We start from the raw sequence: 27,865 nt of genomic DNA, 5'->3' as shown, positions 1-27,865 counted from the left end.
ATGAGATTAGGGTTACCGCGGAAATAAATCGTAGGGGCCAACTCAGGTTACCAGCATCATCAGTTCCTCTAATTTTCAACAGTTGACCTTTCAGAAACCAGCGCAAGCAACCACAGTGTTACTTTATCCTTCTGCACCTCTTTTACAGAAATGTATAATTCTTGTACTTTACTGTTACCTACACATTCCCTGCAGCTTTATTCTGCACCCTGTTATTTCACCTTGATCTACCTGAATGCACTGTATAACGATTGAATGAACAGGGCATAAGACAAGCTTTCCTGTGTATCTCGGTACATGTGACAATAAACCAATTCATTTGTCTATACAGCAGACGCTTTACAATTTCTTCAATTATCCATAACCCAAGCAAAGTGCAAATATGAAACAGGACCTCTCCGTAACAGCGAAACGAAACCCATTCATCTTTTCACGCAGACCAGAAGTCCGCGGGCGCGAGCGTGTGACGACGGGGCTCGCCGTGGGTTCTGGGAAGTGTAGTTTTCCTGGGGGAAGGAGCGGCGGAGGGTTGTGCTGGTGGCCGGAGGGGAGGCGGCCCATTGACAGGCCGCGCGTCGATGCCTCTCGCGGGGCCGACGAAAGGGCTGCATGCCGCCGGCTGGGTGCGGGTTGCCTGGCGGTTGGGACCCAAAGCGGGCGGCGGGACTGCACGAGATTCTCCCAGCAGCCGCCGCGAGGCACTCCCGACTGCGGTGATGTGGCGCTGCCAGGAAGTCAGGGACAGAGTTCAAAACATAATAAAGATTCTCTGAACCATCCTCTACCTAGTATCGTCGTCAGAGGAGGGCAAAACTGAAATCGGGAGCGGAAAAAAATGAGGCGTGCAGGTTTGGGTAAGACGAGGGTTTTTTTTCTTAAAAGGAAATCACTAAGAAATCATTTGTTTCAGGGTGTGCATTCTTCATCAGATGCAAGTTCCAATCTGGTTGAAAGCAGCTGTCATAGTACGTAGTCTATCATGGAACAGTTAATTCGCTGGCCAAACATAATTGGGTGATTTAGGGAAAGAATCAACTGATTTTTATTAACTTCAAGAGACAGGAGGAAGTGCAACTAACTGCAAGTAGTTCCCAGATTGCACAAATTCTCTGAGAGAATATTTGGCTGTTGACGGTGTAAGAACTGCCTGAGAAATTTATGATTTGCATAATTGTACCAAGTATTTGATTTCAATTATTTCATTCTTCCCTCGCCCCTTATCACTGAAATCTTTAGCAGTTCAATACCATGAAGCGCTTCTGTGCTCCTCTAGTTCATTTCACTGTCGATGGACATGCCTTTGAATCATGTTAAGTTCTAAAAAATTCCTCACTAAATATTTGCATGTTTGTTCTTTTCCCTTGTTATTGATTCAAATTACAGGATTTGATACGGTTTCTAAGCCCAATGTCAACTATCCCTTTTCCCAGACTCACTTTCACCAGCAGTTGGTTTTTTATATGAAATCTGCCCTGATCTAAGATTTTAAACTAATAAAAATTCTAAAAGAACTGGTCAGAAGAAATAGTGGAAAGGTGGAATTCAGAAAGCTAAGTTCATTGATTATAACTTTTTATTAAATGTAACAATCTAGAAATACAAACCTTGAATTAATAACATCACTTTAATCGTCTTATAAAACTACATTTCCAAATTATGTCTTGCAAATTCCTGAAAGTAACTGGAGAATTTGAAAAATTAGATTAATTTAGTAAAATCCTTTAATGAGTGGTTGGTAGGTAGTACAGACAAAATTTCATTAGATACTCCAAGGTTTGTTTCTTCAGTGAACAGTTAAATATATCCTATGACATTTCATCTGCTATGATATTTACAAGACTTCATTAATGATGAAGGACACATGTAAGAAGTTCTTATTTTGGGTGCCATTTATTACTGCACAAATGTTGATATTTCATCTCTGTACAATTATTTTTTTCACTTCTAGGGGAAGGATACACTGGAGGTGGTTACAGTGTTCATGAAGAAGAAAATGATAAATTAGCTGAGGGCCTACGAGAAAAAGTGTCTGCTTTAAAATCAGTGAGTTCAAATACTTGTAAACAGTTTATGTGTCAGAGCAAGAATAACAGGTTTGGATCATGTATTTAAAAATGTTCATTATATCTTTCCTTGTCATCATTTTATTTGTTGCTGATTCCATCAGCTGAGTAGAGTCTCAATGTGTGATTGGTTAATTTAAATCACATGAAAACACTGATATGGTCGTATTTTATTTACTCAATTAAAACTTCCGCATGGTTATTTTTTGAGACTTACATTTTTTAATTAACAGAATTTATTTCAAGTTGACTTAATTGCGAAAAGAGTGGAGTTCTGTTATTTCTAAATCACATTTCCTTTACATAATAGATTAGTTTCATCAAAATTGAATAATCATAGAAACATAGAAAATAGGTGCAGGAGTAGACCATTCGGCCCTTTGAGCCTGCACCGCCATTCAGTATGATCATGGCTGATCATCCAACTCAGAACCCTGTACATGCCTTCTCTCCATACCCCCTAATCCCTTTAGCCACAAGGGCCATATCTAACTCCCTCTTAAATATAGCCAATGAACTGGCCTCAACTGTTACCTGTGGCAGAGAATTCCACAGATTCATCACTCTCTGTGTGAAGAAATTTTTCCTCATCTCGGTCCTAAAAGGCTTCCCCTTTATCCTCAAACTGTGACCCCTCGCTCTGGACTTCCCCAACATTGGGAACAATCTTCCCGCATCTAGCCTGTCCAATCCCTTCAGGATTTTATACATTTCAATAAGATCCCCCCTCAATCTTCTAAATTCCAGCGAGTATAAGCCTAGTCGATCCAGTCTTTCATCATATGAAAGTCCTGCCATCCCAGGAATCAATCTGGTGAACCTTCTTTGTACTCCTTCTATGGCAAGAATGTCTTTCCTCAGATTAGGGGACCAAAACTGCACACAATACTCCAGGTGTGGTCTCACCAAGGCCTTGTACAACTGCAGTAGTACCTCCCTGCTCCTGTACTCGAATCCTCTTGCTATGAATGCCAGCATACCATTCGCCTTTTTCACCGCCTGCTGTACCTGCATGCCCACTTTCAATGACTGGTGTATAATGACACCCAGGTCTCGTTGCCCCTTCCCTTTTCCTAATCGGCCACCATTCAGATAATAATCTGTTTTCCTGTTTTTGCCACCAAAGTGGATAACCTCACATTTATCCACATTAACTTGCATCTGCCGTGAATTTGCCCACTCACCTAACCTATCCAAGTCACCATGCATCCTCTTAGCATCCTCCTCTCAGCTAGCACTGCTGCCCAGCTTCGTGTCATCCGCAAACTTGGAGATGCTGCATTTAATTCCCTCATCTAAGTCATTAATATATATTGTAAACAACTGGGGTCCCAGCACTGAGCCTTGCGGTACCCCGCTAGTCACTGCCTGCCATTCTGAAAAGGTCCCGTTTATTCCCACTCTTTGCTTCCTGTCTGCCCACCAATTCTCTATCCACATCAATACCATATCCCCAGTACCGTGTGCTTTAAGTTTGCACACTAATATCCTGTGGGGGACCTTGTCAAAAGCCTTTTGAAAATCCAAATATACCACATCCACTGGTTCTCCCCTATCCACTCTACTAGTTACAGCCTCAAAAAAATTCTATGAAATTCGTCAGACATGATTTTCCTTTCACAAATCCATGCTGACTTTGTCCGATGATTTCACCGCTTTCCAAATATGCTGTTATCACATCTTTGGTAACTGACTCTAGCATTTTCCCCACCACCGATGTCAGGCTAACCGATCTATAATTCCCCGGTTTCTCTCTCTGTCCTTTTTTAAAAAGTCGGGTTACATTAGCCACTCGCCAATCCTCAGGAACTAGTCCAGAATCTAAAGAGTTTTGAAAAATTATCACTAATGCATCCACTATTTCTTGGGCTACTTCCTTAAGCACTCTAGGATGCAGACCATCTGGCCCTGGGGATTTATATGCCTTTAATCCCTTCAATTTACCTAACACCACTTCCCTACTAACATGTATTTCTCTCAGTTCCTCCATTTCACTAGACCCTCTGTCCCCTACTATTTCTGGAAGATTATTTATGTCCTCCTTAGTGAAGACAGAACCAAAGTAGTAATTCAATTGGTCTGCCATGTCCTTGTTCCCCATGATTCTGACTGTAAGGGACCTACATTTGTCTTAACTAATCTTTTTCTTTTCACATATCTATAAAAGCTTTTACAGTCGGTTTTTATGTTCCCTGCCAGTTTTCTCTCATCATCTTTTTTCCCTTTCCTAATTAAGCCCTTTGTCCTCCTCTGCTGGACTCTGCATTTCTCCCAGTCCTCAGGTGAGCCACTTTTTCTGGCTAATTTGTATGTTTCTTCTTTGGAAATGATACTATCTCTAATTTCCCTTGCACTACCTTCTCTGGTTTATTCTTTTGCCAAGCTCGGATGAACAATTGTTGTAGTACATCCATGCGATCTTTAAATGCTTGCCATTGCATATCCACTGTCAACCCTTTAAGTATCATTTGCCAGTCTATCTTAGCTAATTCACGTATCATACCTTCAAAGTTACCCTTCTTTAAGTTCAGAACCTTTGTTTCTGAATTAACTAAGTCACTCTCCATCTTAATGAAGAATTCCACCATATTATGGTCACTCTTACCCAAGGGGCCTCTCACGACAAGATTGCTAATTAACCCTTCCTCATTGCTCAATACTCAGTCTAGAATGGCCTGCTCTCCAGTTGGTTCCTTGACATGTTGGTTCAGAAAACCATCCCGCATACATTCCAAGAAATCCTCTTCCTCAGCACCCTTACCAATTTGGTTCACCCAATCTATATGTCGATTGAAGTCACCCATTATAACTGCTGTTCCTTTATTGCACGCATTTCTAATTTCCTGTTTAATGCCATCCCCAACCTCACTACTACTGTTAGGTGGCCTGTACACAACTCCCACCAGTGTTTTCTGCCCCTTAGTGTTATGCAGCTCTACCCATATCGATTCCACATCCTCCCAGCTAATGTCCTTCCTTTCTATTGCGTTAATCTCCTCCCTAACCAGCAGTGCTACCCCACCACCTTTTCTTTCATGTCTATCCCTCCTGAATATTGAATATCCCTGAATGTTGAGCTCCGATCCTTGGTCACCCTGGAGCCATGTCTCTGTGATCCCAACTATATCATATTCATTAATAACAATCTCCACTTTTAATTCATCCACCTTGTTACGAATGCTCCTTGCATTGACACACAAAGCCTTCAGGCTTGCTTTTACAACACTCTTAGCCCTTATACAATTATGTTGAAAAGTGGCTCTTTTTTATTTCTGCCCTGGATTTGCCGGCCTGCCACTTTTACTTTTCACCTTACTACATTTTGCTTCTACCCTCATTTTACACCCCTCTGTCTCTCTGCACTTGTTCCCATCCCCTGTTGTGAACTAACTTCCTCTCTCCTAGTCTCTTTAATTTGATTCCCACCCCCCCAGCCATTCTAGTTTAAAGTAACCTCAGTAGCCCTTGCAAATCTCCCCATCAGGATATTGGTCCCCCTAGGGTTCAAGTGTAACCCGTCCTTTTTGTACAGGTCACACCTGCGCCAAAAGAGGTCCCAATGATCCAAAAACTTGAATCCCTGCCCCCTGCTCCAATCCCTCAGCCACGCATTTATCCTCCACCTCATTGCATTCCTACTCTCACTGTCGCGTGGCACAGGCAGTAATCCCAAGATTACTACCTTTGCAGTCCTTTTTCTCAACTCCCTTCCTAACTCCCTATATTCTCCTTTCAGGACCTCTCCCCTTTTCCTACCTATGTCATTGGTACCTATATGTACCATGACCTCTGAATCAATGCTTCAACCAATAGTTAACAATAAGTAGCAGTATGACTTTTGAGATCCTTGTCTAGAAAGGAATTGAGGTAAAATTTTCTCTGGCATTTACAGTATCAGTTTGAGTTCAAGGCATTGAAAGTTTTTGCAATAGAAAGTGAACAGAAAAGTCTTGCTCTATCGGCGTCAACTTCTCTAACCCGCCTACTAGTGTGACTTTCCTTTTCTCTATTTTCCATGTCGGAAATAAAATTTGTCGAAAGTCTGGCAGTAAGTAGAGCCTTCTGTTGCAGTTCTGATGTAGTTAGTTACAGTGATCATAAAACATAGGAGCAGAGTTAGGCTATTTGGCCCATCGATTCAGTTCTGCCATTCGATAATGGCTGATTTATTTTCCTTCTCATCTCATAATCCTGCCTTCTCTCCATACCCTTTAACATCCTCAATAATCAAGAACCTATCAACCTGCACTTTAAGTATACCCAATGATTTGGCATCCACAGTCGTCTGTGGCAACAAATTACACAGATTCTGGATAGTGAAATTCATTCTCATCTCAGAATTAGTTTATAATTGACATGTCATGAAATTTGTTGTTTGACAGTACAGTGCAATACATAAAGTATACAATAAATTATACTTTATACTTTATTGTCGCCAAACAATTGGTACTAGAACGTACAATCATCACAGCGATATTTGATTCTGCGCTTCACACTCCCTGGATTACAAATATTAAATATTAAAGATATTAAAAATAGTTAAAATTAGTAAATATTAAAAATCGAAATTATAAATCATAAATAGGAAATAGAAAAATGGGAAGTAAGGTAGTGCAAAAAAACCGAGAGGCAGGTCCGGATATTTGGAGGGTACGGCCCAGATCCGGGTCAGGATCCATTCAGCAGTCTTATCACAGTTGGAAAGAAGCTGTTCCCAAATCTGGCCGTACGAGTCTTCAAGCTCCTGAGTCTTCTCCCAGAGGGAAGAGGGACGAAAAGTCAGTTGGCTGGGTGGGTCGTGTCCTTGATTATCGTGGCAGCACTGCTCCAACAGCATGCGGTGTAAAATGAGTCCACGGACGGAAGATTGGTTTGTGTGATGTGCTGCGCCGTGTTCACGATCTTCTGCAGCTTCTTGGTCTTGGACAGGACAACTTCCATACCAGGTTGTGATGCACCCTAGAAGAATGTTTTCTACAGTGCATCTATAAAAATTAGTGAGGGTTTTAGGGGACAGGCCAAATTTCTTTAGTTTTCTCAGGAAGTAAAGGTGCTGGTGGGCCTTCTTGGCAGTGAACTCTGCCTGGTTGGACCAAGTCAGGTCATTTGTGATATTGACCCCGAGGAACTTGAAGCTTTGGACCTGTTCCACTTGCGCACCACCGATGTAAATTGGGTCGTGCAGTCCGCTACTCCTTCTGAAGTCAACAACCAATTCCTTCGTCTTGCTGATGTTGAGGGATAGGTTATTGTCTTCGCACCATGCCACCAGGTTCTTAATTTCCTCTCTGTACTCAAACTCATCATTACCCGAGATATGGCCTACAATTGTTGTGTCACCAGCAAACTTATATATTGAGTTTGATGGAAACTTGCCTACACAATCATGGGTGTACAGTGAGTACAGCAGGGAGCTGAGTACACAGCCTTGTGGGGCACCGGTGCTCAGAGTGATTGTAGAGGAGAGCTTGTGCCCTATTTTTACAGTCTGAGTCCTGTCTGTGAGGAAGTTGAAGATCCAGCTGCAGATCTGAGTGCTAAGGCCCAGGTTCCAGAGCTTAGGAATCAGTTTATTTGGAATGATGGTATTAAAGGCAGAGCTGTAGTCAATGAAAAGGAGCCTTACGTATGCATCTTTATTCTCCGGGTGTTCTAAGGAGGAATGTAGGGCCAGAGAGATGGCATCTGCCGTTGACCTGTTGCTCCGGTAGGCGAATTGCAAAGCGTCGAGGTTGACCGGTAGGCTGTGGTTGATGTGTGCCATAACCAATCTCTCGAAGCACTTCATAGCAATTGATGTCAGAGCCACAGGTCGATAGTCATTCAGGCATCCCACCTTGCTCTTCTTCGGCACTGGGATTATCGTTGCCTTCTTAAAACATGAGGGGATCTTAGACTGAAGCAGGGAGCAGTTGAAGATGTCAGCAAACACTCCAGCTAGCTGGCTTGCAGAGGCCCGGAGAACCCGTCCTGGGACGCCATCTGGGCCCATCGCCTTCCTTGGATTTATCTTCAGGAAGGCGCTTCTAACGTCCTCCTCGGTGACGATGAATCTCGATGCCACCAGGTCCGGTTCATCCGGAGGGAGCAGGACGCTCCTCTTCTGTTGGAATCTTGCGTAGAATACGTTAGGTTCGTCAGGAAGAGAAGCGCCACAATTATTGATATTCCCAGCCTTTTCTTTGCGCCCAGTGATCTCATTTAGACCCTGCCATAGTCTACTGGCATCCCTTTGGTTAGCCTGGGCTTCCAACTTGGCTCAATATTGCCTCTTGGCGCCCTTAATGGCTTTCCGGAGTTCACGCCTGGATTCCGTGTAGTGACTGGTATCCCTGGACCTAAAAGCCGCAGCTCTAGCCTTCAAAAGGGACTTGACCTCATAATTCATCCAAGGTTTCCGGTTAGGGAATACCGGGATCGTCTTGCAAGACACACAGTCCTCCGTGCATTTCCAAAAAAAGTCCGTGACAGCTGAGGCATACTCATCGAGGTTAGCTGCCGAGTCCTTGAATACTAACCAGTCCACCGATTCAAAGCAGTCACGGAGGACCTCATTCGTTTCCTCCGTCCAACGCGACACCACTTTTGACACCATGACCTGCTTCAGTTTCTGTTTGTAAGCCGGGAGGAGGAGTACGGCCTGATGGTCCGATATTCCAAAGTGAGGTCGTGGGACGGAATGGTAGGCATCCTGGACTGCTGTGTAGCAGTGGTCAAGTATATTCAATATATGTGTATGTATATTCAATAATATATACATTACAATTGTATATGAAATAAATACATATGATTACGGTAGTATAATATATATATACAACTATAGTAGTGCAGAAAGGGAGCCAAAAAAAATCTGATGACGGAGGGGAAGAGGCTGTTCCTAAAATGTACAGTGTGTGTTTGCTAAAGGGCTTTGCCTCTAGACTCCCACGATTGAAACATACTTGCCACACCCACTGTATCTAAGCTTTTCAATATTTGGTAGGATCCAGTGAGAGCCCCTCCCCCATTCTTCTAAACTCCAGCAAGTTCAGGTTCAGAGCCATCAAACACTCCAGATATGTTAAACCTTTTATTTCTAGGATCATTCTCATGAACTTCCTCTGGACCATCTTAAATGTCTTCCTTAGATATGGGGTTCGAAACTGCTCTCAATATGCCAAGTGTTGTCGTGTTGTCTACTAATGCCTTAGAAATTCTCATCATTACATCCTTTCTTTTATATTCTAGTCCTCTTCAAATGAATGCTCACATTGCATTTGCTTGTCTACTACCAACTCAACCCTGAAGTTAACCTTTCAGAAATCCTGCACTAGAACTCCCAGGTCCCTTTGCACCTTTGATTTCTGAATTCTCTCCTCATTTAAAAAAGTAGTCTATGCCTTTATTCCTTCTACCAACATGCATGACCATGTACAGTGCCTATAAAAAGTATTCACCCCACCCCTCCCAGAAGTTTTCATGTTTTATTTTACAACAGTTGAATCACAGTGGATTTAATTTGGCTTGTTTTTACGCCGGTCAACTGAAAGACTCTTTTCGTGTCAAAGTAAAAGCGGATCTCTAGAAAGTGATCTAAATTATTTGCAAATATGGAACAGAAAATAATTGATTGCATAAGTATTCATCCCCTTTAATATGCCAGATCAAATCATTACTGGTGCAGCCAGTTGGTTTTAGAAGTCACATAATTAGTTAAATGGAGATTGCGTGTGTAGTCAATGTGTTTCAATTGATTGTAGTAAAAATATGCCTTTATCTGGAAGATCCAATTGCTTGTGAGTCAGTATCCTGACAGAAACTACATCATGAAGACAAAAGAACATTCCAAGCAACTCTGTGAAAAGGTTATTGAAAAGCACAAGTCAGGAGATGGAAACAAGAACATTTCCAAGTCACTGAATATCCCTTGGAGTACTGTTAAGTCAACCATCAAATTGTAACTCTGCCTAGGGCAGGCCATCCTCAGAGACTGAGTGACTGTGCAAGAAGGGGACTAGTGAGGGAGGCTACCAAGAGACCTCTGAAGGAGTTGTAAACTTCAGTGGCAAAGATGGAAGAGGCTGCACATACAACTGTTGCCCGGGTGCTTCACCAGTCACAGCTTTATGAGAGAGTGGCAAAGAGAAAGCCACTGTTGAAAAGAAAACTCACGTGAAATCTCAGCTAGAGATTTGTTTTTCAGCTTGGCAATGATCCCAAGCATAAAGCCAAAGCTACCCAGGAAAGGCTTAAATACAACAAAGTTAATGTCACAGAGTGGCCACGTCAGAGTCCAGAAGCTCCAAAATCAGCTGGAAGAAGGTTCTATGATCTGATGAAACCAAAATTGAGCTTTTTGGCCACCAGACTAAACACTATGTTTGGCAAAAGCCAAGCACCGCACATCATGGTGTGAAGCATGGTACCATGGGGATGCTTCACTGTAGCAGGCCCTGGAAGGCTTGTGAAGGTAGAGGGTAAAATAAATGCAACAAAATACAGGGAAAACATGATGCAATCTGCAAGAGAACTGCAACTTGGGAGATGATTTGTTTTCCAGCAAGATAATGACCCCAAGCATAAAGCAAAGGCTACACAGGAATGGCTTCAAAACAACAAAGTTAATGTCCTGGAGTTACTGTCAGAGTCCAGACCTCAATCCAATTGAGAATTTGTGACTGGACTTGAAAAGGGCAATCTGATAGAGCTTGAGCAGTTTTGTAAAGAAAGATGGCGAAAAATTGCAGTGTCCAGATGTACAAAGCTGGTAGAGACATATCCACAGAGACTCAACGCTGTAACTGCTGCCAAAGGTGCATCAACTAAATATTGACTTGAAGAGGTGAATACTTGTGCAATCAATTATTTTGTGTTTTATATTTGTAATTAATTTAGTTCACATTGTAGAGATCTGTTTTCTCTTTGACATGGGAGTTTTTTTCCCTCTTGATTGTGTTAAAAATAGCCAAATTAAATCCAAATTGATTCAATGTTGTAAAACAATAAAACATGAAAACTTCCAAGGGGGAGTGAATACTTTTTATAAGCACTGTACTTCCCGACACCGTATTCCATCTGCCTCTTCTTTGCCCAGCTCCGAGTCTGCCTAAGTCCTTCTGCAGGTTTCCTGCTTTCTCAAAACTACCTGCCCCTCCACTTATCTTTTATCATCCATAAACTTGGCCACAAAGCCATCAAGTTCATCATGCCATCATTAACATATAATATGAAAAGTAATGAACCCAACACCAACCCCTATGGAGCACCACAAATTACCAGCGGCCTCATGTGCAGCACCTTTCCAAAGGCCTTCTGAAAATCCAAGTAAACAACGTCCATTGACTGTCCTTTGTTTTTCTTGCCCTTTATTTCCTCCAAGAATTCCCACAGACTTGTCAAGCATGATTTCTCCTTTAGGAAGCCATGCTGACGTCAGCGTATTTAATCATGTCCCTCCAGGTATTCTTAATAATGGGCTGACACTTGCCGATCATTGAAGTCAGTTTAACTGGTCTATAATTTCCTGCATTTTGCCGCCCTCCCTCCCTTAAAGAATGGAGTGACAATTGCAATTTTCTAGTCCTCAGGAACGATTCCGGTATCAAGTAATTCATGAAAGATCATAACTAATGCCTCCACAATCTCTTCAGCTACCTCATTCAGAACCCTGGGGCGTAGTCCATCTGGTCCAGGTGATTTATCTTCCTTCAGACCTTTCATGTTTGCCAAGCACCTTTTCTTTTCTAATAGTGACTATATGCCCCCCGACTCTCTCAAATTTCTGGCATGCTGGTGGAGTCTTCCATGGTGAAGACTGATGTAAAATACTTATTCAATTTGTCCACCATTTCTTTGTTCCCCGATCATTACCTCTCCAACATTATTTTCCACCAGTCCAATGTCCACTCTTGCCTCTCTTCTACTCTTTATATATCTGAAACAACTTTTGCTATCCTCTTTAATATTATTGGCTAGCTAGCTTGCATTAACATTTTATAGTTTCTTAAATTATTTTAGTTGCCTTCGATTGCTTTTAAAAAGCTTCCCATTAATTGCTATCATTGTATGCTCTCTCTTTTGTTTTTATTCGGTCTTATGACTTTCCTTTAGAATGCTGCTTTTTTGGATGAACTGATCTTTTGTCTTCCAAATTACTCCCAGAAACTTCAGTCATTAATGCTCTACTATCAATCCTGCTAGTGTCCTCTTCCAATGAAATTTGGTCAGCTCCTCTCTCGTGCTGTTATAATTACCTTTACTCAATAATAATACTGATGCAACTGACTTTAGCTTCTCTCTCTCAAACTACGGGGTGAATTCTTTCATATTATGATCACTGCCTCCAAGGGTTCCTTTTCCTTAAACTCTCTAATTAAATCCTGTTCATTACACAACATCCAGTCCAGAATTGCCTTTTCCTTCATGAGCTCAATCTCAAGCTGCTTTAAAAGGCCATCTCGTAAGCATTCTACAAATTCCTTTCTTTGGGATCCAGCATCAACCCGACTTTTCCAATCTTCCCATGACTACTGTAATATTGAAATTTCCCCATGACTATTGTGACGTTGCCCTTTTTTGTACATAACCTTTTCTATCTCCCGTTGTAATCTGTACCCCATATCCTGGCTACTGTTCAGAGACCTGTATATAACTCCCATCAAGGCCTTTTTACCCTTGCAGTTTCTTAACTCTACCCACAAGGATTCTACATCTTCTGCACCTTTGTCACTTCTTTCTAAGGATTTGATTTCATTTTTTAGCAACAGAGTCACCCAACCCCTCTGACCACCTGCTAGTCCTTTGGATAGGATGTGTATCCTTGAATATCAGGCTCTCACCTGTAATCTTTCAACCACAACTCTGTAATGCCCAAATATCATACCTGCCAATTTCTAACAGTGCTTCATGATCATCTACCTTATTTTCTATGCTGCATGCATACAAATATTACACCTTCAGTCCTGTATTCAGCACATTTCATTTCAATGTTGTCTCCAGGCTTTCTGAAGATTAATTCTTGTCCCTTTCTGAACTTATTGTCTTATTCTTTATTCTGGAGTCTTCAGTAACTTCTCTTGCATTCTCCTTCCCTCTTACATTATCCATATTTTTCCAAGCTATTGAACCTAGTCCCTTCTCTTTAGATTAAAGACCATCAGGGTCTGTTTCAAATTGCATATTCCTAGTTATGCAATTTGCTGAGACCCTGGTCCCAGCGTAGTTCGGGTGGAGTCTGCCACAGCAGAGTAGCTCCCTCTTTCTCCGATATTGATGACGATGTCGCACAAATTCAAACCTGTTTCTTCTACACCAAACTTTTCGCCAGACGTTTAACTGACTGATCTCATTAACCCTGTGCCAATCTGCATGTAACAGCTAACAATCCAGAGGTTATTACCTTTTTGGTTCTGTGTCTTAATACAGTCCCTAACTGCTCAAATTCCTTCAGTGGCATTTTACTTCCTTGTTCTTCCTACACAATTAATACCCACATGGACCATGACAACTAGATCTTTCCCTTCCCACTCCAAATTCCTTTGCAGCTGGCCTGAACCCAGGCACCAGGCAAAAGCACAGCCTTCCTGACTCTCAGTTCTTGCGACTGGATTGTCTATTCCCCTGAATATGTTGTCCCCCATTACAACTACATTTCTTTTCTCTACCCGCCTCTCAAATGGCTCCGTGAGCCAGGATGCCACAGTTCAGTTGCTCGTCAATCCTTCAGTCCCCACTCATATCCTCATGGGGAACAACAATCTCAGACATATGGGGCAAGCTCCAGCTCTACCTCTTGGATCCCTCTACCTGCATCACTCGTAGTCACTCCCTTTTGTAGCTGGCCACAGACCAGTAGTTAATCTGATGGATGTGACTGCCTCTTGAAACAGTGTTCAGGTAGCTCTCTCCCTCCCTGATGAATCACAGCACTTGAAGCTCAGATTCCAGGTCATCAGCTTTGAGTCAAAGCCTCAGACCTCAGATTGTTATATTGTTTATTTTTATATCACATCATATATACACTCCTATAACTATGCATAACAGCTTGATTTAACTCTTGGAAATAAGGGATTTAATTCAAATAACTGAACAATTCCATTAATGTTTACCATCCTTTGCTGCAACTGTATGGATCCCCATTTCTTGGCTTTTGGAAATAGAGACAGAAAAAAAGTCAAAATACAGAGAATAAACAAAACGTCCTAATTAGATGGTGTAGGAAATACAATGATTTTCTTCACAAGTGAACAGAGTTTGATGTATTATATAATCACTAGGCCCAGCAGCAAATTCTTCAAGTCCCTCCACTGTCATTGACCAAGAGTACCAACTTCGAGAGAAGGCACCAATCATCAAGCACCTATCTACACTAATGCCATTTTACTTTTCCCCAATTTCCATCACCTTGCCCCAAATTTTTCCATTTGTCTACACACAAAGAGCAATTTCCATTGACCAGTTCCTCTAACCACCTGTGCTGCTTCGGATGTGAGAGAAAACCCAGAGGAAGTCCACAAGGTCACAAGCATACATTCAGGATTGAACCTGGCTCACTGGAGCGATGATACTGGAATTGTACTGGCTGAACCATTATGCTATGAAAATCTCAATTTAAATATTATCTTGCTGTTAATAGACACCAGAAACATGTCATTTAATGAAAATGGCTTCATCATAATTTTCATCATTCTTAGACCATAAGACAAAGGAGCAGAAGTAGGCCATTCGGCCCATCGAGTCTGCTCCGCCATTTTATCATGAGCTGATCCATTTTCTCCTATTTAGTCCCACTTCCCCACCTTCTCACCTTAACCTTTGATGCCCTGGCTACTCAGATACGTATCAATCTCTGCCTTAAATACACCCAATGACTTGGCCTCCACTGCTGCCCGTGGCAACAAATTCCATAGATTCACCACCCTCTGACTAAAAAAATTTCTTCGCATTTCTGTTTTGAATGGGCGCCCTTCAATCCTTAAGTCATGCCCTCTCGTACTAGACTCCCCCATCATGGGAAACAACTTTGCCACATCCACTCTGTCCATGCCTTTCAACATTCGAAATGTTTCTATGAGGTCTCCCTTCATTCTTCTAAACTCCAAGGAATACAGTCCAAGAGCGGACAAACGTTCCTCATATGTTAACCCTCTCATTCCCGGAATCATTCTAGTGAAATTTCTCTGTACCCTCTCCAACGTCAGCACATCCTTTCTTAAATAAGGAGACCAAAACTGCCCACAGTACTCCAAGTGAGGTCTCACCAGCGCCTTATAGAGCCTCAACATCACATCCCTGCTCCTATACTCTATTCCTCTAGAAATGAATGCCAACATTGCATTCGCCTTCTTCACTACTGACTCAACCTGGAGGTTAACTTTAAGGGTATCCTGTACAAGGACTCCCAAGTCCCGTTGCATCTCCGAACTTTGAATTCTTTCCCCATTTAAATAATAGTCTGCCCGTTTATTTTTTCTGCCAAAGTGCATAACCATACACTTTCCAACATTGTACTTCATTTGCCACTTCTCTGCCCATTCTTCCAATCTATCCAAATCTTTCTGCAGACTCTCCGTTTCCTCAGCACTACCGGCCCCTCCACCTATCTTTGTATTGTCAGCAAACTTAGCTACAAAGCCATCTATTCCATAATCCAAATCGTTGATGTACAATGTAAGAAGAAGCAGCCCCAACACTGGTCCCTGTGGAACATCGCTGGTAACCAGCAGCCAACCAGAATAGGATCCCTTTATTCCCACTCTCTGTTTCCTGCCAATCAACCAACGCTCTATCCACGTATGTAACTTTCCCGTAATTCCATGGGCTCTTATCTTGTTAAGTAGCCTCATGTGTGGCACCTTGTCAAAGGCCTTCTGAAAATCCAAATATACAACATCCACTGCATCTCCCTTGTCTAGCCTACTGGTAATTTCCTCAAAAAATTGTAATATGTTTGTCAGGCAGGATTTTCCTTTAAGGAAGCCATGCTGAATTCTGCCTATCTTGTCATATGCCTCTAGGTACTCTGTAACCTCATCCTTGACAATCGACTCCAACAACTTCCCAACCACCAATGTCAAGCTAACAGGTCTATAATTTCCTTTTTGCTTCCTTGCCCCCTTCTTAAATAGCGGAGTGACATTTGCAATCGTACAGTCTTCTGGAACCATGCCAGAATCTATCGACTTTTGAAAGATCATCGCTAATGCCTTCGCAATCTCCACAGCTACTTCCTTCAGAACACGAGAGTGCATTCCATGTGGTCCAGGGGATTTATCTACCTTTAGCCTATTCAGCTTCCTGAGTACTTTCTCTGTCGTAATTGTGACTGCACACTTCTCTTCCCTGCCACCCTTGAGTGTCCGGTATACTGCTGTCTTCCTCAGTGAAGACTGATGCAAAATACTCGTTCAGTTCCTCTGCCATCACCTTATCTCCCATTACAATTTCTCCAGCATCATTTTCTATCGGTCCTATATCTACTCTCACCTGTCGTTTACTCTTTATATACTTGAAAAAAGCTTTTAGTATCCTCTTTGATATTATTTGCTAGCTTCCTTTCATAGTTAATCTTTTCTCTCTTAATGACCTCCTTGGTTTCCTTTTGTAAGGTTTTAAAAACTTCCCAATCCTCTGTCTTCCCACTAATTTTTGCTTCCTTGTATGCCCTCTCCTTTGCTTTAACTTTGGCTTTGACTTCTCTCGTCAACCACGGTTGCATCCTTTTTCCACTTGAAAATTTCTTCTTTTTTGGAATATACCTGTCTTGCACATTCCTCATTTCTCGCATAAACTCCAGCCACTGCTGCTCTGCTGTCTTTCCCGCCAGTGTCCCTTTCCAGTCAATTTTGGCCAGTTCCTCTCTCATGCCACTGTAATTTCCTTTACTCCACTGAAATACTGACACATCAGATTTTGGCTTCTGTATTTCAAATTTCACAGTGAACTCAATCATGTTATGATCACTGCCTCCTAAGGGTTCCTTCACCTCAATCTCTCTAATCACCTCCGGTTCATTACACAATACCCAATCCAGTACAGCCGGTCCCCTAGTGGACTCAACAACAAGCTGTTCTAAAAAGCCATCTCGCAGACATTCTACAAATTCTCTCTCTTGAGATCCAGTGCCGACCTGATTTTCCCAATCCACTCGCATGTTAAAATCCCCCACAATTATCATAACACTGCCCTTCTGACAAGCCTTTTCTATTTCCAGTTGTAATTTGTAGTCCACATCCCTGCAGCTGTTTGGAGGCCTATAAATAACTGCCATCAGGGTCCTTTTACCCCTGCTATTTCTTAGCTCAACCCATGAAGATTCTGCACCGTCCGATCCTATATCACCTCTTTCTAATGATTTAATATCATTTCTTACTAGTAAAGCCACACCTCCCCCTCTGCCTACCTTCCTATCCTTCTGATACACCGTGTATCCTTGGGCGTTCAGCTCCCAGAGACATGCATCCTTTAGCCAGGTCTCAGTGATGGCCACAATATCATACCTGCCAATCTGTAGCTGTACAACAAGATCATCCACCTTATTCCTTATGCTGCGTGCTTTTAAATACACCTTAAGACCAGTATTTGATACTTTTTGCTTTGATTTCACTGCAACTTTATTGCACTGCAACTCATCCCAATGGCTACAAATTTGCCCCATCACCTGCCTGTCTTTCCTGACATCTTTACTGCTCACTATCTTGGATTTATTTCTATTTTCCCCTTCCTGTGCTCTATCATTCCGGTTCCCATCCCCCTGCCAAATTAGTTTAAACCCTCTCTAATGGCTCTATTAAACTTTCCCGCCAGGATATTGGTCCCCTTCGGGTTCAGGTGTAACCTGTCCTTTTTGAACAGGTCATACTTTCCCCAGAAGAGAGAAAAGATCCCAATTATCCAAGAATCTGAAGCCCTGCCCCCTACACCGGTCTCTCAGCCACACATTAATCTGCCTGATCCGACTATTCTTGCCCTCGCTAGCACGTGGCACAGGTAGCAATCCCGAGATTACTACCCTGGAGGTCCTGCTTCTCAGCTTCCTTCCTAACTCCTGGAAATCTCTCTTCAGGACCTCCTCCTTTGTCCTATCTATGTCATTGGTACCAACATGTACCAAGACAACTGGCTGCTCACCCTCCCCCTTTAGAATATTCAGGACCCGATCCGAGACATCCCGTACCCTGGCACCTGGGAGGCAACATACCATGCTGGTATCTCTGTCAGGCTCACAGAATCTCCTGTCTGTTCCCCTGACTATGGAATCCCCTACAATTATCGCATTTCTCTTCTCCCTCCTTCTCTCCTGCACAACAGCGCCAGGCTCAGTGCCAGAGACCCGGTCACCGTGGGCGTCCCCTGTCAGGTCATCCCCCTCAACAGCATCCAGAGCAAGATATTTGTTGCTGAGGGGGACAGCCACAGGTGTGCTCTCCACTATCCGGGCAATTCCCTTCCCTCTGTTGACAGTGACCCAGTTCTCTGACCCCTGTAGCCTAGGGATGACCACCTCCCTGTAGCTCCCGTCTGTCACCTCTTCACTTTCTCCGATAAGCAGTAGGTCATCAAGCTGCTGCTCCAGATCCCTAACACATCTGACACCCTGAACAAAGCACTAACCCTGCAGGCATGCTACCTAATTCTACAGGAATGAAACAGGAAAAATAAGTCTACTCACCCACTTACCTTGCCAAACAGACGAACTTTTTAAACCGTTAGCTCGTACCGTTAGCTGTGAGAGCCTTGCTGTTCCTGTCTGTCCAGGCCGATTCGCAAAATGGGTTGGGGGGGGGGGGAGAAAAATAGAGTTGGTGCCTCGCTCTCGCCTCTTCCCGTTTACCGTTGAAGCCAAAGCCCTACACTCTGCTGCCACTCACTCCGCTGCCCGCTCCGACAGCTGCCCGCTGTATAGGGTGGTCTCCTTTTTAAACTCTCCACGCGGTCCTGCTGACGTCACGCGCCTGCGCAGTCAGGCCTTTCTTGCACCGAAGAAATTTTTTAAAAAAACTGCCTTCCTTCAGAATTCAGCTTCCACGACGCTCTGTAGTCCCGATCCAAAGGAGAGCCGTTGGTAGCAACCTGCCTTTTTAAACTCTCCGCATGGTCCTGCTGATGTCACGCGCCTGCGCAGTCTCGCCCTTCTTGCACTCGAAGGAGTTTTAAAAAAAACTGCCTTCCTTCAGAATTCAGCTCCCACGACGCTCTGTAGTCCCGATCCAAAGGATTCTTCTTGTAATTTTAAAATTTAAAACATGATATCTGAGGACAAATAAATACTTAATGTTTTGGTATACCTTCCTCTCTTGACAGCTTTCCATTGATATTGGAACTGAAGTGAAATACCACAATAAACTGCTGGATGATATGGTATGTGTTGAATACATTCTCATTCAGCTATCAGGAAAAGTATATTGTCTCTACTGTATACAGTATTTGTTTAGTTCATATTTGAGTTTTGGAGGTTGTGGTAGTTCTGGCTGCATATCTTGGAAAAAGTCACAGTATCAACTGATAGGTGGAAATGATATATGGGTGTTGAGAAATAACATGAAAGGTAACTCAATCTGTTTTTCTGAATCATGTACCACTGACACAGTTCATTTTCTGTTTTGATTAGTTGTATTTAAGCAGTTTAGTATAATGGAATTTTGATAAGTGTAAGTAGAACATGAACATTACAGTACAATGCAGGCACTTTGCCCCACGGTGTTGTGTCAACCTTTTAGCCTACCCTAATCTAGCCCTTCTTTCCCCTTAGCCCTCCATTTTCCTTTCACTCATGTGCCTATCTAAGAGTCTCTTAATTGTCCCTAATATATTTGCTTCTACCACCACCCACGGCTGTGGGTTCTATGTACCTACCATTCTGTGTGCAAAAGACCTACCTCTGACATCCCCACTATATGTTCCTCTGATCATCTTAAACTTATGCCCCTTTGTATTTGCATTTCTGTGCTGGAAAAAAGGTTGCTGGCTGTTCAATCTATGCCTGTTATCATCAGTCACTCTAATAAGTCACCTGTCATCCTCCTTGGCTCCAAAGAGAATAGCCCTAGCTTGTTCAACCTATCCTTGTTGGACGTGCTCTCTAAACCAAACAGTATCCTGGTAAACCTCCTCTGCACTCTCTAAACCTTCCACGTCCTTCCTATAACACAATACTCCAAGTGTGGTTAGACTAGAGTTTTGTAGAGCTGCAGCAATACCTCATGGCTCTCAAACGCAATGCCTGACTAATGAAGACCAACACTCCATGTGCCTTCTTAACCACCCTACCAACTTGCACAGCAACTTTGAGGGATCTGTGGACATGGACCATAAGATCTGCTGTTCTTCCACATTGTGAATAATCCTACCATTAATCTTGTACTTTGCTTTTAAAGTTTGACTTTCTGAAGTGCCTTTCTTTGCACTTTTCCGGATTGAAATTCATCTGCCACTTCTCTGCCCAGTTTGTATCCTATCAATATCCCATTGTAACCAACATATGACAAGCTTCTATACTATCCACAACGTCACCAACCTTCATGTCATCTGCAAACTAACTTGCTCACCCTTCCACTTCCTTGTCTAAATAATTTATAAAAATTGCCAAGAGCAACAGTCCCAGAACAGATCCCTGCAGATCACCACTGGTCACTGAGATCCAGGCAGAAAATACTTCATCTATTGTACCCTATGCCTTCAGTGGACAAGCCAATTCTGTATCTACTCAGCCACATTTCCCTGGATCCCATGCCTCCCATCTTTCTGAATGGCCTTCCATGGGGAACCTTGTCAAACACCTTACTAAAAATTATATACACCACATCCACTGCTCTACCTTCATCAAATTGCTTTGTCACTTTCTTAAAGAATTCAGTTAGGCTCTTGAGGCACGATCTGTTCCTCATAAAGCCATGCTGACTATCCCTAATCAGCTATGCTTAGCCAAATGATTGTAAATCCTATCTCTCAGGAATCTTCTCTAATAGTTTGCCCACCACTGATATAAGACTTACTTGTTTATTATTCCCAGGGTTATCCCTATTACCTTTCTTGAACCGAAGATCAACATTTGCCATATACCAGTGTTCTGGTGCTACTCCTGTGAACAGTGAGGTCGCAAAGATCGTCGCTAAAGTTGCATCAATCGTTTCCCTTGTTTCTCATAACCTGGATTATTCCGTTCATCCTGGGGCACTTACCTAGCCTAATATTTTTCAAAAATCGTCTTTCTCAATTTCAACATCTTCCAGATTATTAGCTTGTTCTATGCTGTCCCCATATTCTTCAAGGTACCTCTCATTGGTGAATACTGAAGTAAAGTATTCCTTAAGGTTCTGCCTTACTTCCTCTGACACCAGACACATTTTCCTTTTTTAACCTTGTTCTGTCCTCAGCTCACTTTAGCCATCCTCCTGTTTTTCACATCCTTGTAGAATGCCCTGAGGTTTTCCTTAATCCTACTCGCCAAGACCTCATGTCCCCTTCTAGCCCTCCTATTTCCCTTCCCAGGCTCCTTCTTGGCTTTTTTATAACTCTAAAGAATCCTGTATGACCCTTGTTTCTTAAACCTTAAGTATCTTTCCTTCTTGACTAGGTGTTTCATTTCTCTTGTCAGCCATGGTTGCTTCACTCTCCCAACCTTTCTCTACCTCAATGAGACAAATTGATCCAGCAACCCAGGCAAGTGCTCCCTAATCATCCTTCACATTTTGGTTATGCATTTTCAGGAGTACATCTGTTCCCAATTTATGCTCAAAAGTTTCTGCCTAATAGCATTATAACTCACCCACCCCCAATTAAATACTTTCCTACACCGTCTGTTCCTATCCCTGTCCAAGGCTATAGTAAAAGTCATGGATTTGAAAGTCACTGTCTTTGAAATAATCACCTACGGAGAGATTTGTCACTTGACCAGGTTCATTGCCTAGTACCAGATCCAATATGGCCTCTCCTCTAGTCGGCCTGTCTATATATTGTGTCAGGGTTCTTTCATGGACACATTTAACAAATTCCACCCCATCTAACCTTTTTCACTAAGAAAGCACCAATCAATACTAATGAAGTTGAAGTTACCCATAACAACAACTCTGTTATTTTTGCACCTTTTCAAAATCTGCCTCCTGATCAGCAGCTCAGTATCAGTGTTGCCGTGGGAGGTCTACAGAATACTACCAATAGAGTGAATGCTTCCTTCCTGTTTCTGATTTCCACCTACACTGACTCAGTAATCTACCCCTCCACAGCATCCTCCCTTTCTGCGGCTGTGATACTTTCCTCAATCAGCAGTACCACTCCCGGACTTCTTTTACCTCCCCTCCTGTCCTTTTGAAACATCTAATCCCTGGAACATCCATCAGCCATTCCTGCCAGCGTAACTGTCAAGTCTCTGTAATGCCACAATATCATGGTTCCTATGCTGATTCATCTCTATTCCTAATACTTCCTGCTATCATGTCCTGTCTTCCCTCAGTCTCTCTACTCACTGCTTTGACCTCTGACCTATCATGGTTCCCAACTCCATTTCAAACTAGTTTAAATCCTCTCCAATCGCTCTTGCAAATCTGTCCACAAGAATGTTGGTCGCTTTTGAGTTCAGGTGTGACTCACCCCTTTTGTACAGGTCAGTACTGAACCTTCCCCACAAGAGATCACAATGATCCACAAATCTGAAATTACAGCTCCAGCACCATTTCTTCAGCTACACATTCATTTGCCATAATCATCCTATTCTTACTCTCATTGGTGCGTGGCATAGGCAGCAATTCAGAAATTACTATCCTTGGGGTCCTGCTTTTCAGCTTCCTACAGAGCTTTCTATATTCTTGCTTCAGAACCTCTTCCTTTTTCCTACCTATGTCTTTGGTACCAATATGTACCACCACTTCTGGCTGTGGACATGATCTGAGATGTCCCTGACTCTGACACCTGGGAGGCAACATGACATGTAGGGAGTTTCTTTCAGATCTACAAAATCTCCTACCTGTTCCCCTAACTATTGAGTCCTCTATCACCATTGTTTTCCTCTTCTTCCCCCTTCCCTTCTGAGTCATTGTGGCAGAAGACCTTGACACTGCGGCTTTCCCCTTTTAGGTCATCGCCCCAACAGCATCCAAAGTAATATTCTGTTATCGATGGGAACAGCCTGGGGTACTCTGTCTATTCACTTTCTCTCATCTGACAGTTACCCAGCTACCTACCTCATGCATCTTAGATGTGACTATCTCTCTGTAGCTCCTATCTGTCAGCTCATTCTCCTGAAGTCATCCAGTTCCAGCTTCTGTCCCTTACCATGGACCATAAGATGCTGCATCCAGATGCACTTCTCAAAGATATAGTAATCAGGGAGAATGGAGGTCTCCCAGATCTCCCACATAGTGCATGAGGAGCCCATCACAGACCTGGGATCCTTTCTCACTCCTGTAGTTAGACATTAATAAGAAAGAAAGTGGAACTTGACAGAAACTTCAACCCAGTCTCTGCCTTTCTCGCTGAAGATACTTGGACCCTAAGTTTATGAGTAGCATAACACAAAAGCTTCTTTACTTCATTAAGGGATTGGACCAGAAAAAGGTTTTTTTTTCTACATATTTCTTTATATTTATCAAGGAATACCACGACATCATTATCCTGACATTGTAGTAATTACAAAGACTGTGCAGGTGAAAATTCCACATTCTGTTTATTCATAAAAAAGTCATGTAAATCCAATTGCAAGTGTGCATCTAGGAAGTGGAAAATAAAAGTATAGCAAGGCCCTTTGCTGCTCCAGTATTAGTGCATGTAAAACCGATAACTGAATAATGAAGAAATACAGAAGTAGAATGAATTTTATTGGTATAAATGAAAGCAGATATGAATAAACTCTCTTCGGACTTCCAGTGGCTACAGGTATCGATTTTACCGACGTTTCAGTGACAAATTCTGCCACCTTCATCAGGAATGTCTAGTCTGGTAGTATATATACCCCTGTTGTCTGTCCCTCCTGATTGGTTAGTCCTCATCCAATCAGGTTTCTGGTATCCCATGTTGTTCACAATTGAATTCCAGTTCTTACTTGGAGTGAGACCTTGGTCTTTGTTAAAATACCTTTTTGCTAGTTTTATTTCAATGGCTTCCTTCACCAGGTGGTCCCAGAAGCCCTTGGCACAGCACAGTAGTTTCGAGCTGTTAAAGTCAGTCCTGTAGCCATTGTGAATGCAATGTTCTACCGCCAATTTCTTCGGGTAACCCAAATGGATACACCTCCTATGCTCCTTGATGCGGGTTTCCACCGTGCGTCCCGTCTGGCTGATATACACTGCTCCACATTCACAGGGAATCCTGTAAATGCCTGCCATTCTGAATCCCAGGTTTATTTGACCCACATAAATTCTAATTTGAGTTTCCTTTTGGGATTGTGAGTGGCATTAATCCGGTTTCTTCAGGATCCTGGTGAACCTTCCAGAAACCATGGAAATATAGGTGGTAGCGATGGGTTCTTCCTTGTTGTTAGGTTTCCTGGTTTTTCTGTTGACCCTTTTAAGAGCCTGATTGATTTCCTTTACCTTGTAGCCATTCTATTGGAATGTTGTACATAATCTTATTTCTCTGGGTCCGAAATGGTTTCTGTGCAGTTAATCAAAGTAGAAAGAACCAATAGTTCCATAACCATCTGAACAGCATACATCCAAACATTCAATTTATGATGGAGATGGAGAAGAATGGTTGTCTCCTGTTCCTGGACATTCTAATATGGCAACTGGATGGTAGCCTCGGACCGGATGTCTATTGGAAACTCACTCACACGGACTTGTACCTCAACAGTAACAGCCACCATCCCACCTCCCAGCATAGAGTCGTACTGTTTACTTTGATTAACCATGTGAAAATTGTTTTGGACTCGGGAAGTCTTCACTAGAAATAAGACTATTACGCACAACGGTCCTACAGAATGGCTATAAGCTGAAGGAAATCAGTTGGGCCTTAAAAGGGCAGATGGAAAAACCAGGAAAGCTAACAACTACGAGAAACCGATTGCTACCGCCCGTCTCCCCTGTATTTCCACATTTTCTAGAAGGATCGCCAGGGTCCTGAAGAAATATCAGATTAATACTGTACCATCCACAAACCCGTATGGAAGCTTAAATTGCAACTTCTGTGGGTCAATGTTGACATGGGAGTAAGGACAGCTGGCGCTTACAGGATTCCCTGTGAATGCGGAGCAGTGTATATCGGCCAGAAGTGACGCACGGTGGAAACCCACATCAGAGCACAGGAGGTGTACCTGTTTGGGTTACCCGGAGAAATTAGCAGTAGCAGAACATTGCATTTGCAGTGGCCATAAGACTGGCTTTGGCACAAAACTACTGTGCAGCAAGATCACCTGGTGAAGGAAGCCATTGAAATAAAAATAGAGATAAAGAATTTTAACAAAGACTAAGGTCTCGCTCTAAGTAACTGGAATTCAATTGTAAACAACTTGGGACAGTGAAAACGTGATTGGCTCGTCCTAACCCAATCAGCAAGAATGGACGACGGGTTATATATACTACCAGACCATACATGCCTCAGCATCATCCCTGATGAAGGTGGCAGAGTCTGTCATTGAAACGTCAGTTAAAATCAATACCTGTACCCGGCTGGAAGCCCAAGAAGAGTTTATTCGCTGGGTATGCTGGGAAAGCACTTGATCCGAAAGCAGAAACATTTTGATAGGAATTTAATCAAAATTTTTGTACTAAAAATTATACAATAATTTATAGGCTTTTGGAACAAATGAATTGAACTATGTTATGAAGTAATTGAAATATACTAATATTTCAAACTTTTATATTCAAACCATTAATTAATATAAAATACATCATGCTAAAGGACCTTGTAGTGTTAAAGAATATATAATCGAGTGTGTGCATTGAATTTTGTATTTTTAACTGTGTATCCATACCCTTTTCACAGGATGCAGGATTTGAATCTACAGGTGGACTGTTGGGCGCAACGATGGGTAGACTCAAGCATCTGTCTCGTGGGAGTCAAACAAAAGTTTTATGCTACATGATGCTTTTTGCATTTTTTGTTTTCTTTGTACTTTATTGGGTTATTAAACTGAGGTGAAATAAATTTGTATCTAGTTCTAACTTATTGCATATTGCTATACAGAATCTCTTTTGTAAGATAGTTGAAATGTGATTAATGTCAAAGGCAATTATTTAACATTACGCTCTAGTTACAGACTGCAGTTTCATGTACCCTCAATGTTTGCTCATCAGAACTTCCCATGTTTTCAAAAATGAAAAATGTTGGTGATAGTCTTCCTCAGAGACATTCCCAAAGGTTATGGTGACTTTGTTTCTAGAATGTTTCTTTGGGTTGAAAAGTAATTGATGAGTCCCTTATAAGATTGCAGATTCTGTTAGAATAATAGGATAGCTATTCTGACAATGAAAATTAATTTTCCTATTTTTTCATTCAGTGAGTGAAATACTAATTACAATTATTAAGGAATAAAATGAAAAATAAAAATCCTTTTTGAAACATGTACCATTGATAACTCAGTTCCGTGCCTAATTTCTACAGGTTGGATGTAAATATTTTATTGTGATGCAATATATTAATGAACTTCACAATAGTGTAGCAAGAAGTGAACTGTTTCTTTGATGCTACATGTCATTTTCACACAAGCATTGCCAAGTTTATCTAGAAATTGGAGTAAGAAGGAAAATCAGGTGGTGCTATGTTATTCTGTGACATTTCTGCACTTCATCTTATTGTTTTTCTTTTAATATTCTTGAATACTATTAAATTACTCTGGTGTTTCATAACAGCTGATAAGTTATTCGAATATTTCAGTAGACTTGTCTGTTCACCCATTTCATAAACTGAAAAGCAAGATAGTTTCCAAACTGCTTTCAGACATATTCTAAAGATACTGTGGCACTAATGGTATTACTGTCTATATTTAGTCATGATATAACCTTAATCAGAGTTATACTTTTGCCCTTGAGATAGCCATAAGTTGTACCTGGCCTTGTATAGTCCTAGATTTCCAGACTTGATCTAGCCGTCAGCAGACTATGAATCTGCTGTTTCATCTATGGATTTTGATTTTGGTATGTGTGATCTATTGTTGTAGGCACACACTCATCCACACAGGTTTCAATGAAGCCAGCGATAACTGGTGTATTCATTCAGACTCAAAGATGAATCCCTGAATACTGTCCAGTCCACCAACTCAAAAGCAGTGCCGTAAGTGCACCTGTCTCTCTTGTCTATACTTTCTTGTTCCTCTCTACTGGTGCTTCCGTCTTCAGCTTCTGCCTATACTCAGTGTAGAAATACAGCCAGGTACCAGGTAGTTAGACTTTCAAATGTGTGGGTGTGGGATGGTGCGGTAAGCTTTCTTGATGGTAGAGTAACAGAGGTCTGGTGTGTTAGCTCCTCTAGTTCCACGAATGATATGTTGATGATAATTATTTGGGGTCTATTGGCTATCGCTTTGCCTCTACAAGTGTTGCCTGACTTGCTAAGTTCCTCCAGTAGTTTGTTCATTTGCTTCAGATTCCAGCATCTCCAGTCAATTGTGTGTCTATTGTTGTACACCAATATCGTTTACACCTCCTTTGTAAGATATACTGCTTTATTCATTAAACTAGTTCCTGAGATGATTTGAAATTCTAAAATTGGGGAAAAGTGGAAATGTACTGGTGAAGATGACAGGAAAAATTAGGTACATTTCTGGAGAGAAATGTTTCACAGGCCACTGAAACTAGTTGATTTGGACAAAAGATGATGCAGAGGAATCTAAAGAGGAGAATGAGTGAAAGAAAACAAAAAAATATAGTTTTGTTTATCCAAAGTTATCCTTTTGG

The 27,865-nt window shown here is 42.0% G+C and overlaps 1 protein-coding gene across 1 annotated transcript; it reads left to right on the top strand.

The window, feature by feature from the left end:
• Positions 1-497: 497 nt before the first annotated feature.
• bet1 (Bet1 golgi vesicular membrane trafficking protein) lies at positions 498-26,875 on the top strand. The gene is made up of 4 exons (XM_063042324.1): positions 498-854; positions 1,949-2,043; positions 19,344-19,400; positions 25,956-26,875. The coding sequence occupies exons 1-4, from the start codon at positions 836-838 to the stop codon at positions 26,109-26,111; spliced, it is 327 nt and encodes a 108-aa protein (XP_062898394.1). The 5' UTR covers positions 498-835; the 3' UTR covers positions 26,112-26,875.
• The last annotated feature ends 990 nt before the right edge of the window (positions 26,876-27,865 follow it).

The sequence above is a fragment of the Mobula hypostoma genome, chromosome 3, assembly GCF_963921235.1.
Source record: "Mobula hypostoma chromosome 3, sMobHyp1.1, whole genome shotgun sequence".
Lineage (NCBI taxonomy): Eukaryota > Metazoa > Chordata > Chondrichthyes > Myliobatiformes > Myliobatidae > Mobula > Mobula hypostoma.
The sequence above is the reverse complement of the archived record's forward strand: the minus strand, read 5'-3'. Positions and strand labels throughout refer to the sequence as shown.

What these genes read in the sequence shown, in the direction of transcription:
- bet1 (XM_063042324.1), top strand. An exon ending in AAGTGTCTGCTTTAAAATCA is followed by an intron (nt 2,044 to 19,343) that starts GTGAGTTCAAAT and finishes CTCTCTTGACAG; the next exon opens with CTTTCCATTGATATTGGAAC. An exon ending in ATAAACTGCTGGATGATATG is followed by an intron (nt 19,401 to 25,955) that starts GTATGTGTTGAA and finishes CCCTTTTCACAG; the next exon opens with GATGCAGGATTTGAATCTAC.